The sequence below is a fragment of the Ovis aries genome, chromosome X (assembly GCF_016772045.2).
Source record: "Ovis aries strain OAR_USU_Benz2616 breed Rambouillet chromosome X, ARS-UI_Ramb_v3.0, whole genome shotgun sequence".
Lineage (NCBI taxonomy): Eukaryota > Metazoa > Chordata > Mammalia > Artiodactyla > Bovidae > Ovis > Ovis aries.
This window is the reverse complement of record NC_056080.1, coordinates 15,350,794-15,363,837: the sequence shown is the minus strand read 5'-3', so window position 1 is coordinate 15,363,837 and position 13,044 is coordinate 15,350,794. Positions and strand designations below refer to the sequence as shown.

The 13,044-nt window shown below is 39.4% G+C and overlaps 1 protein-coding gene across 2 annotated transcripts in view; it reads right to left on the bottom strand.

Annotated features, from left to right (window-relative positions):
* Window positions 1-13,044, bottom strand: part of REPS2 (RALBP1 associated Eps domain containing 2) — a 246,918-nt gene that overhangs the window by 61,794 nt on the left and 172,080 nt on the right. For both annotated transcript variants that reach the window (XM_027963581.3, XM_027963582.3), the window contains exon 14: window positions 6,185-6,246. In XM_027963581.3, coding sequence (XP_027819382.1) covers window positions 6,185-6,246 — 62 coding nt within the window. The remainder of the gene's footprint in view (window positions 1-6,184; window positions 6,247-13,044) is intronic.

Sequence of the window (13,044 nt, the reverse complement as noted above, 5' to 3'; positions counted from 1 at the left end):
GGCATTTTACGCACTTTTTATGCATACAAACAATGAACGAATAAATTTAACTAACTCTCTTTTTAATACTGCTCCATATAGAACTTGTGATTGCTTCTTTACCATTTACACTATGAATCAGTCTTTAAAAAAAAAAAAGTGTTACCTCTGGCTTCTAGCCTGAGCCAAAATACCATACCCTGCTCTCTGGCCTGTCCACAGGAAAACATGGAACCAAAACATTTGATTCTTTATATACTACTTGGCCCTTCTTGATCTTACCTATGGTGCTCAGATGGTAAAGCATCTGCCTACAATGCAGGAGACACAGGTTTGATCCCTGGGTCAGGAAGACCCTTTGGAGAAGGAAATGGCAAACCACTCCAGTACTCTTGCCTGGAAAATCCCATGGACGGAGGAGCGTGGTAGGCTACAGTCCATGGGGTCACAAAGAGTTGGACATGACTTAGCGACTTCACTTTCGGTTTTCCATATAGTATAAGAAATAAGATTGGTTTCTTTGAATTTATTCATTCTCCTAACTCTAGGGCCCCATCTGGATAACTTAATCCAGATGTTTATATCATGGTGATGTCTGGCCTAAACATGGGTCAGCTACACTGCATTTTATGCTAAAAACCTACACCTCATATCTCTCACTTGATAAAAGTAGAGATGGACTTTTGGTATACATAGGAATGATCTATCTAAGGTCTTATCTATCTATATATCTTTTTGCACATATCTGCAATATACAAACTCTCTTATATACTTAAAACCTGATAGTACATCACTGATTGGCCAAATCGTTTTTTAAACAGCGTACTTTTTGGAGAAATAAAATGTTTTCTCATTTATTATAGTCTAGTCTTGGCCATTTATCAAGTTAAATAATATGAAAATGTTAAATCAAAAAATAATTCAAAAATTTTTAAACTTAATCTCTTTTCAAATCTACTAATAAATATAATTATTTTAATTATATCAGGCTTCTTGGTTTCTCCCCCAAGAACTACAGTTTTAAGCCCCATAGAAGAAGTCTCTGTAGTTAAGTATATATATATATTTTTTCCAAAGTAAGCTTGATTGTCCATACACACCAAGAAAACATTTTTTTTTATTTTACCAGAGAAAAAGAATAACTCCAAGTATTTAAGTTCTCTGTAATAAAATTTGTTGTGAAGTGGTAAAAATAACCTCATGAGAGAATAAAAAGGAAAAATTAAGAAAACACAGCAAACAAAAAAACACCACAATCCCAAGCTAATGTGTGATAAACTCTTGTTTTCATTCTCAATCTCTTCCAAGGAAAGCTATTGGCATAAGATATAAAAATTTAACTTTAATCACATAATACAGAGATGAGGTGACAGATTAAAGATGTCTGGAAATGTTCTTACCAACACCTTAAGGCTGGTGTATAATAATGTGTCCTAACCACTAAGTCCTTAGGATATTAACAGGTATTTCATAAATAAAGGGATGAATGGTCACACATGCTAGAAAACTGCCAGCTTTAACAAAATTGACCAGGTTTCTTTACTGCGGAACTTCAAAGCCTTTAATGGGCTTGTGCGCACTGTGAATCTCCCAGAGCAGGTACCGAGGCAGCAAATTCATCTTACCACAGAGCTCTATTACTATCTCCCAGGAGGCTACTTTATCAAAAGTAGTTTGGGAAAGATTGAAACATACAGGTGCCCCATACAGGTGGTTAGGTGATTTACTCCTAGAGCCAATATTAGGAATTCGACATGGCACAAAAACAATGCACCATCATGTACCAATCACCCAAGAATCCCTCTAGTGTCCCACATACAGTGGGTGAGGGGAGCATGGGGGAGGGAAGTGGTGAAGGGTTTTTCCTGCCTGCTTTTCTTACACACCTGTTTCTGGAGTCTGAAATCTCCATACTTAGGCAGCTGAGCTGGAGGCTTGGGCTGAGCGCTGGGTTCAGTGTTTACAATGTGATGGGAAATCTGGCAGACAAAGAAGCAGTCTCCTTCATTAACAGTGACTTGAGCATTCCCAGACCCCCATCAGCTCCTCAGTCACCAAGCCCCAGAGCAAGCAGGAAACCTACACTGAGCAGCTCAGATAAGAACTGCTGATAATGCAGCACAGTTCACAACCAGGAAGTAACTACTGTCACTTGCGCAGCAGGAGAAACATAAGGAGGTTGGTCACAAAAGCCTTTTCAGACAAGTCTTTCATGCATTCATCCAGGTGACTCCCAAGCCCCACTCGGAAACCAGTAGCTGGTAGATAAGCACCTCCGGAATGTCCACTAATTCTATTGTGACAGTTTTACTGTTGGTCCAAATCAGGAGTCAGCTCATCTAGGTCCTTCTAGGGTATGTGGTGAAAGTCTCAATTGCCAGTGCAGCGGATCCCTGTCTTCCCATGCACACAGATACTTTGACTGCAACTACAGGAAAGGGGAGAGACCTTCAGAAAACGGACCTTAGCTCTACTGTTTACCAACTATGTCACCATGGGTGACTTGCTAAACCCCTGTATGGTTCAATTTCCTCATCTGCTTTTCTAAAAGGTTAATAGAAGGGGGCGGCAGAGGATGAGATTGATGGCATAACCAACTCAATGGATGTGAATCTGAGCAAATTCTAGAAGATAGTGAAGGACAGGAGAGCCTGGCACACTGCAGTCCATGGGGTTACAAAGAGTCAGACACGACTTTGCAACTGAACAATAACAACAAAATATCTGTACCTATATCATAGGATTTTTGTGAAGATTAACTACTATATTGAAAGCACTTAAGGGGCTTCCAAGGAGGTCCAGTGGTTAAGACTCTGTGCTTCCAATGCAGGGGGCCTGGGCTCGATCCCTGGTTGGGGAAACAAGATACCACATCCTGCACAACATGGCCAAAAAAAAAAAAGAAAACCGAGAAAGAACATAGCACAAATTCGTGCTGTATTGTAGATGCTCAATAAACACAGTAATTTAAATCCCACGCTCCAGCAGCCCAGGACTGTGGCCGCGGTCCTGTGTTCCTGCTGGGACGTCAAGCACAACTTCCTGCTGGGAAGGTAAGTTTGCTGGGAAGTCGAGTCCAAAGAATAGCAAGGAGAGGTAAGAAAGGCTTCCTCAGTGATCAATGCAAAGAAAGAGAGGAAAACAATAGAATGGGAAAGACTAGAGAGCTCTTCAAGAAAATTAGAGACATCAAGGGAACATTTCATGCAAAGATGGGCACAATAAAGGACAGAAGTGGTCGGGACCTAACAGAAGCAGATATTAAGAAGAGGTGGCAAGAATACACAGGAGAACTATACAAAAAAAGATCTTCATGACCCAGATAACCAGGATGGTGTGATCACTCACCTAGAGGGAGACATCCTGGAACGCGAAGTCAAGTGGGCCTTAGGAAGTATCACTACGAACAAAGCTGGTGGAGCTGATGGAATTCTAGTTGAGCTATTTCAAATCCTGAAAGATGATGCTGTGAAAGTGCTGCACTCAATATGCCAGCAAAATTGGAAAACTCAGCAGTGGCCACAGGACTGGAAAAGGTCAGTTTTCATCCCAATGCCAAAGAAAGGCAATGCCAAAGAATGCTCAAACTACCACACAATTGCACTCATCTCACATGTTAGCAAAGCGATGCTCAAAATTCTCCAAGCCAGGCTTCAACAGTTCATGAACCGTGAACTTCCAGATGTTCAAGCTGGATATAGAAAAGGCAGAGGAACCAGAGATCAAATTGCCAACATCTGTTGGATCATCAAAAAAAGCAAGAGAGTTCCAGAAAAACATCTATTTCTGCTTTATTGACTATGCCAAAGCCTTTGACTGTGTGGATCACCACAAACTGTGGAAAATTCTGAAAGAGATGGGAATACCAGACCACCTTACCTGCCTCCTGAAAAATCTGTATGCAGGTCAGGAAGCAACAGTTAGAAATGGACATGGAACAACAGACTGGTTCCAAATAGGGAAAGGAGTACATCAAGGCTGTATATTGTCACCCTGCTTATTTAACTTATATGCAGAGTACATCATGAGAAATGCTGGGCTGGAGGAAGCACAAGCTGGAATCAAGATTGCTCGGAGAAATATCAATAACCTCAGATATGCAGATGACACCACCCTTATGGCAGAAAGTGAAGAAGAACTAAAGAGCCTCTTGATGAAAGTGAAAGAGGAGAGTGAAAAAGTTAGCTTAAAACTCAACATTAAAAAAACTAAGATCATAGCATCCAGTCCCATCACTTCATGCAAATAGATGGGGAAACAATGGAAACAGTGACAGACTTTATTTTCTTGGGCTCCAAAATCACTGCAGATGGTAACTGAAGCCATGAAATTAAAAGACGCTTACTCCTTGGAAGAACAGCTATAACCAACCTAGACAGCATATTGAAAAGCAGAGACATTACTTTGCCAACAAAGGTCTGTCTAATCAAAGCTATGGTTTGTCCACTAGTCTTCTATGGATGTGAGGGTTGGACTATAAAGCTGAGCACTGAAGAACTGATGCTTTTGAACTGTGGTGTTGGAGAAGACTCTTAAGAGTCCCTTCTAAAGGAGATCAGTCCTGGGTGTTCTTTGGAAGGAATGATGCTAAAGCTGAAACTCCATTACTTTGGCCACCTGATGCAAAGAACTGATTCATTTGAAAAGACCCTGATGTTGGGAAAAATTGAAGGCAGGAGGAGAAGATGAGAGCAGAGGATGAGATGGTTGGATGGTATCACCAATTCAATGGACATGAGTTTGAGCAAGCTCCGGGATTTGGTGATGGACAGGGAGGCCTGGCGTGCTACAGTCCATGGGGTTGCAAAGAGTCAGACATGACTGAGTGACTAAACTGAATAATTTAAATAAGTAGAAATCATAGCCAAAGAAGGACAAGGATGGAACTAAAGCCTTTGGTAGTAATGCACACATGTTCAGTCATGTCCAACTCTTTGTGACCCTGTGGACTATATCCCATCAGGATCCTCTGTCTGTGGGATTTTCCAGACAAGAATACCTGAGTGGGTTGCCATTTCCTACTCCAGGGGATCTTCACAACCTAGGGGTCAAACTGGCGTCTCTTGTGTATCCTGCATTGGCAGGCAGACTCTTTACCACTGTGCCACCTGGGAAGCCCCTGAACTAAAGCTTAGCAGGAGATAAATAGTGGAAATTCAATAAACACTTGTTGGTTAACCAGTCTCTCATAAAGCTAATGCTGGACTATTGGAAAAATAAGTTCTCACTTGTTTATATGTGGGTCAGGAGGAATAAGGCTTTTAATTACCCTAAAAACTGAAGGAAGAAGCCAATGTCTCATGGTATTTGCATCTTAAGGTTGAGTGGACACTAAAGACCATCTAATTCTCTAAGAGAAGGACAAATCAATGTTACAAGTGGTTTCAGTCACTCAGCGAGTCCTGAGATGCACCATATGGAATGGTATGCTCTGAACTATCCAGAGCAATGAGGTAAAAAATGAGACTGTGCACAGAGACATTTGTCAACATTTTCTGCCAAAAGTTGTTAGAGGGTCCTTAAAGATAGTTTCTTCAGCAGCAATTAATGAAAGGAAGGATCTGTAGCACCCTTTACCACACTCTGTGGATTTGCTGCTTGCTTCTCACTTTCAACTCTACAAAAAGTGATGAATAAAGACATAGTAGCACATGTCAAAAAGGCAGAATTCATTCACAAGTGAAACAGATTCAGGTGACATACTCTTCCACTCCTGCTAGATCAGCTCACTGTCCCAAAGGAAAATACCATCCTAAAAAAAAAACACTGTGAACCCAAACCACAGCACTAAACCCATGCTGATGACCATTTATTTTTAGTTTATGCAGAAAACCGCTCCTAAAACACCAAGGAAAATATAGGCACTCAATGTACACATACTTCACAGAATATACATGTTCGCTAGCCACAATCAGAGAGGCACCCCTTCTGCTCCTCTTTGTGTGAAAAACCACATGCAACCCTCCATAGCCAAGACTGAACTGTTTCACACATTTGCTTAAGGAGACTATCTCTTCCATCTGAGGCTGGGGGCTGGCTGGATAGGAAGAAATTCAGCCATGCTCTGCTCTCCCAGTCCAGTCCAGACATCATGTTGGAAACCTGACTGGCCAGTTCGGTGGTGATCAACCCATGCAAAGGAAGCATAGTGGGAGGACAACTCCCTACGGAAAGACAGTATACAAAAATCAATGTTGTCTCCTACCTGTGATGGACAAGGTCTTGGAGGGAGTGCAGGTGGTGGAGGTAACAATCCTGACTTTGAAGCTGAAAAGAAAAACACACACTGTTAAGGACCACCGGTGAGGGGGCGGAGGGAAGCCCTCTTTCACTTGTAAAACAGGAAGAGCTATTGCATTTAACTTGTTTAAACTTTTAATATTTGTGGGCTAAATTTAAAAAAAAAAAAGACCACATGCTATTCCAATCCCTTTTTCACTTCCATCCTATTCAAAGTCCAAATATTTATATAGGCTGTTGTAATTAAGATAATGTAAAACAGTAAGGAAATGACACCCTTTGATCAAAAAGGCCAGGATGTAGAACAGGATGGACAGTCAATCCCTCATTATTCTGATATTAATTATTTAGTTTCATATACTCTAGGCCCTTTGGCTCCTCGCCTGTTTCTCACAAGCTCTCAGCCATTACACTGCTCATTAGCTTGAGTTGGGAGCCAGAACCCTAATAAGGCACCGCTGCTGCCCTGTAAGTCAGTGGGTCTGACAGCAGTAGGGGAGGCTGAAAATGATGGACAAAAATGATATTTAGGGATTCTTCAAAGATCTCAATTTCTGATAATAAAACCTGTTTCTAAAGTAACCTGGCCCCATTTGAAGCATATTCTGAAAGAAAGTTTCATTCTAACTTTAAAAAAAAAATTATGAGATATAGAGAAAACTGGAGTTAAGCCAAGAATGTCTGAGTTGTAAATTAACAATGAAAACAAACATCTGCTATTGAATTATAAATAAGGCTCATGATCACATGTAAGAAATGAGTTTATTATCACACACTGGTCAAGTAAAACCACATTCTTTACAAACTTCTTTGAAAAGTGTACTGTGCTCTATATAACTATAGGCAGTTTACTTCCAAATCTGTAATATGTGTGTTAATATTTGGACAACTTTCTATGCCTTAAAAATAAATCACAGCAATGTGCCAAGAACATAAAAGTTTTTGCAAATCACTTTTGATTTGATCCAGCTAGATCAGATAAGCTAGAATATGGAGTTCAGGGCTTTCCACAAAGGTAACTCAGAGTAATTTCATAGAGATTTTCCTCCTGAGCCAGTGCATGAATACAGTACAACCAAGTTTGCCCATCAACAATTTCTCTCAATCTGTCTTTCATTAAAATTTATTAAACACATCAGTAAGTCAAAACTCCAAAAAGGGTGAGACCATGAAGAGCCTTCAGAAACAAACCATGTAGCAATAGAAAATGACAAATGTCTCAGGAATTATCTACCTCAGGGCCCCCACTCTATGGGTCCTCAGAGTCTGGGTCTTTAAAGTAACCAGTTATTTTAAAAAATAAAACAAAAATAAACACAAAATCTATGCTTGCCTTTAAAGGAAAGGCCTTTCACCAGAATGAAGTTTATATTAAACCAACCCTTCATTAACAAAACAGGACTAAGAAATGATCAGACATTTAATTAAATGAGATCTGATTCCAGTCAAGATGGAGTAATGGAAGCCAGATTTACCCTCCTTTTTGAAAAAGCCAAAAACAAATATATAAATGTTTTTTATATAAAATAAACAGTTTCTTTGACACTAGGAAATCAGGCAACAAAAGACAGTGATTCCTGAGAGACAGGAAACAAACCAGGTGAGTCATGTGATTCACTGTCCCTGCTGACAGCCCTGCAAGTTACTGGAAAAAAGAATCTGCCTCTAGATACATGTCTGATTAATTTCATGTTTATTAATTTTTCAAAAACAAATGCCCTATTTTTATAAATGATATTAAGGCATGTTTCCGAATATACTTTTGGATAAAATTATATCATAAATATTAACAAATATAAACAAGAGTCCCTATAGTCAAAGCTATGGTTTTTCTAGTAGTCACGTAGGGATATGAGAGCTGGACCATAAAGAAGGCTGAGCTCCAAAGAATTGATGCTTTCAAACTGTGGTTCTGAAGAAGACTCTTAAGTGTTCCTTGCACAAGGAGATCAAACCAGTCAATCCTAAAGGAAATCAACCCTGACTATTTACTGGAAGGACTGATGCTGAAGCCGAAGCTCCGATACTTTGGCTATCTGTTGCAAAGTGCCGACTCTTTAGAAAAATCACTGATGCTGGGAAAGACTGAAAGCAAAAAGAGAAGGGGACGGCAGAGGATGAGATGGTTATATAACATCACCAACTCAAAGGACATGAGTTAGAGCAAACTCAGGGAGATTGTGAAGGACAGGGAGTCTGGAGTGCTACAGTCCATGGGGTTGTAAAGAGTCAGACATGATTTAGTGACTGAACAACAGCAACATGATCTCAAGGATAACATATACAGTATTTCACTGCGAAGCATGGCATTTGCTGCATGTTTGTTTTCAGTTCAGTTCAGTCACACAGTCGTGTCCAACTCTTTGCGACCCATGAACTGCGGCACGCCAGGCCTCCTTGTCCATCACCAACTCCCAGAGTCCACCCAAACTCATGTCCATCAAGTCAGTGATGCCATCCAACCATCTCATACTCTGTTGTCCTCTTCTCCTCCTGCCCTCAATCTTTCCCAGCATCAGGGTCTTTGCAAATGAGTCAGCTCTTCGCATCAGGTGGCCAAAGTATTGGAGTTTTATCTTCAACATCAGTCCTTCCAATGAATACCCAGGACTGATCTCCTTAGGATGGACTGGTTGGATCTCCTTGCAGTCCAAGGGACTCTCAAGAGTCTTCTCCAATACCACACTTCAAAAGCATCAATTCTTTGGTGCTCAGCTTTCTTCACAGCCAACTCTCACACACATACACGACCACTGGAAAAAAACACAGACTTGACTAGATGGACCTTTGTTGACAAAGTGATGTCTCTGCTTTTGAATATGCTGTCTAGGTTGGCCATAAATTTCCTTCCAAGGAGAAAGCGTCTTTTAATTTCATGGCTGCAATCACCATCTGCAGTGATTTTGGAGCCCCCCCCAAAATAAAGTCTGACACTGTTTCCACTGTTTTCCCATCTATTTGCCATGAAATGATGGGACCAGATGCCATGATCTTAGTTTTCTGAATGTTGAGCTTTAAGTCAACTTTTTCACTCTCTTCTTTCACTTTCATCAAGAGGATCTTTAATTCTTCACTTTCTGCCATAAGGGTGGTATCATCTGCATGTCTGAGGTTATTGATATTTCTCCCAGCAATCTTGATTCCAGCTTGTGCTTCATCCAGCCCAGCATTTCTCATGATGTACTCTGCATAGAAGTTAAATAAGCAGGGTGACAGTATAGAGCCTTGACGTACTCCTTTTTCCTATTTGGAACCAGTCTGTTGTTCCATGTCCCGTTCTAACTGTTGCTTCCTGACCTGCAAACAGGTTTCTCAAGAGGCAGGTCAGGTGGTCTGGTATTCCCATCTCTTTCAGAGTTTTCCACAGTCTGTGATGATCCACACAGTCAAAGGCTTTGGCATAGTCAATAAAGCAGAAATAGACGTTTTTGTGGAGCTCTCTTGCTTTTTGATGATCCAACAGATGTTGGCAATTTGATCTCTGGTTCCTCTGCCTTTTCTAAAACCAGCTTGAACATCTGGAAGTTCATGGTTCACGTATCACTGAACCCTGGCTTGGAGAATTTTAAGCATCACTTTACTAGTGTGTGAGATGAGCGCAATTGTGTGGTAGTTTGAGCATTCTTTGGCATTTCCTTTCTTTGGCATTGGAATGAAAACTGACCTTTTCAAGCCCTGTGGCCACTGCTGAGTTTTCCAAATTTGCTGGCATATTGAGTGCTGCACTTTCACAGCATCATCTTTCAGGATTTGAAATAGCTCAACTAGAATTCCATCAGCTCCACCAGCTTTGTTCGTAGTGATACTTCCTAAGGCCCACTTGACTTTGCATTCCAGGTTGTCTGGCTCTAGGTGAGTGATCACACCATCGTGATTATCTGGGTTGTGAAGATCTTTGTATAGTTCTTCTGTGTATTCTTGCCACCTCTTCTTAATATCTTTTGCTTCTGTTAGGTCCCGACCACTTCTGTCCTTTACAGAGCCCATCTTTGCATGAAATGTTCCCTTGGTATTTCTAATTTTCTTGAAGAGATCTCTAAGCTTTCCCATTCTATTGTTTTCCTCTATTTCTTTGCATTGATCGCTGAGGAAGGCTCTCTTCTCTCTCCTTGCTATTCTTTGGAACTCTGCACTCAAATGGGTATATCTTTCCTTTTGTCCTTTGCTTTTCATTTCCCTTGTTTTCACAGCTCTTTGTGAGGCCTCCTCAGACAGCCATTTTGCTTTTTTGCATTCCCTTAATACATTACAAAAATTCCCATCTATTTTGAGACTTTTTAGGATAATTCATTACTGAATATTGAACCAAATCCACATTTCCATCTGTTGAGATGATGCTACGATTTTCCTTATGATTTGTTAATATGATAAATTATACTATGAATGTCTTAAGACACTCATACACCCCTAGGATAATCCCAACTTTGTCAGGTTTTTCTATCTCCTAGGCTGAGTTGGCTAATATTTGTTAAGGATTTCTGTAACTATATTTATGAGTTAGACTAACAAGTGAATTTCCTTTCTCATATGGTCCTCTGGTGTGTTTGATTTGGCTCGAGAATGATCCCTTTGTCTATACTCTGGAATAGGGTGTATGAGATCAAAAATTGTTGCTGTTGTTGAATATCAGTTAAAACATGACATCAGAACCATCTGGGCCTCAGTTTTCCTTAAAACAAGATTTTTAATGATTTTACTTCTTTAAATCTTACAGGATTATTCAGACTTTCTAATTCTTAAAGTCATTTTTGATAAATGATATTTTTTAGACAGTTACTCATTTTGCCTAATAAATTTTCACCTTTATTGCCATAAAGGTGTTCAAAACCCCCTTATCATCTTAATCTCTGCAAAGGAAATCTTTTTCCATTCCTATATACTGTTTGTGTCATCACTATGGTTTTCCTTCATCAATCTCACCTGACATTTGTCCAGTTTATTTCTCTTTTCAAAAAGCCAACTTTGAACTTTTTGTCTCTGAATTATATGCTTGCTTTCTGTTCAATTTGTGTCTGCTCATCTCCTTCCATTTACTGTCTTTGGGCTTATCCTATTGTTCTTTTTCTAGCTTAAACTGGTTGCTTGGCTCATTATTTTTCAGCTTTTCTTCTAACATAAGCATCTAGCATTTTAACTTTCTTCCAAGTATCTCTTTAATATACTCCCATAGGTTTTGATATGTGATACCATTCAGTTTTTATATTTCCCCAATTTCCATTACAATTTCTTTTATAATAGTAACTTCTTTCTGAAGTTCATCCTTTAGAATTTCCTTTGTTGAGTGTCTATTAGTAGGAAGTTTAGTCAACTTAACTAAAAACTATTTTGCCCTCATTCTTGAAAGATGATTTCACTGAGTACAGAATTCTAGATTGACAGCTATTTTCCCCCAAAAAACATTGAAAATAACATTTCCCTGTCTTCTGGCCTCCATTATTGCTGTTGAGAAGTCAGATGTCAATGGAATCACTGTTTTTCAGTAGGTAGGCTGTCTTCTGTCTGGTTGCTTTTAAGATCTACTGTTTTTGGTATTCTGCAGTACCAAACGTACTTTATACCTGCCCATGTATTTCTTCATTTTGCTTTTCTTTCATAAGTTGCTAAGCACTGTCAGAATTTCTGAACTATGTGGCATCCCAGTAACTTTGGGAAATAGTAAATGATTTTTCAGTCTTTGTACTACTTTCTTTCACCTCTCCTTCTGAAGCTCTTTTTCTAACTGTGTGGTATTCTGGATAATTTTCTAAAACCTGCTGTCCAATTAACCAGTTCCCTCTTCAACTCTTCAACTGTACTTAATGATCTAATAAGCCAGTCTTTGATTTTATTTAAATTACTATATTTTTCATTTCTAGGAGTTCTATTTGGTCTTTTTTTCAAAAAGCCTTTTTCATTCTTATAATTGATTTGCTACTTACTCATTTTCTTCATTTCTTTTTCTTTAAATATACCAAACATATTACTTAGTCTATGTCTGATAAATCCAAAAACTAAGGGATTGGTATTTTCCACTGTTTTGTTGCTTCTGCTGGCTCCCTCCTCATTGTGTTCCATTTGTTTGAGTGCTTGGCAACCTTTAACTCTGAATACATATTCCTTGGAAAATTACCTATAGGAATACTTCAGGGCCTGAGAGGAAAATGGGTTCCTCCTCTATTACTCCTGCTAGAAACCTAAAGGCACTATCAACCCAGGCCACTTTGGACTGAAATCTTGGCTTGATAATGTGTAGGATTCCTTATTTCTGCTGTCCTAATATTGTGTTCAATGTCCTATAAATATGACCTTTGTATAAAGATAGTAGTTTAAATATTTGCAATTAATCTCACTCTTACCTCATCAACAGAATAGTGACAAGAACTGTTTATATTTTTTGTTTAAATTGTTTACATTTGTAATTGGGAAAAAGGATAGATGACTGATAGCTAAATGAGCAGTAGAGAAGGCAGCCAGTAACCAACCTGGACCATAGAAGCCCCCAGTTCTCAAGAACTAGTGACACCAAACTCTTCAAGAAGTAGGGGTAAAATGAGGAAAGTAGTAAAAAGTAAACAAAGTTAACTGATAGTGGATCCTATTTCCCACCCTTCAGAAGAAAGGTGTATCTCAACAAGACCCTTGACAATCTCGTTCCAGCTACACCTCATGCCGCTTTGGGCTTCAGGATCCCTGCTCTTGTGGTCCCTTCTGCCTGTTAGTCATCATGATCTGCCTTTAATTCACCTGGATAGCTCAGAATACAAATATTTGCTTGAACTAACATTAGAAAGAACTATACAATTATGTTCCATTGCCATATTTTTAAAAACTGACTGAAAGAGTTTA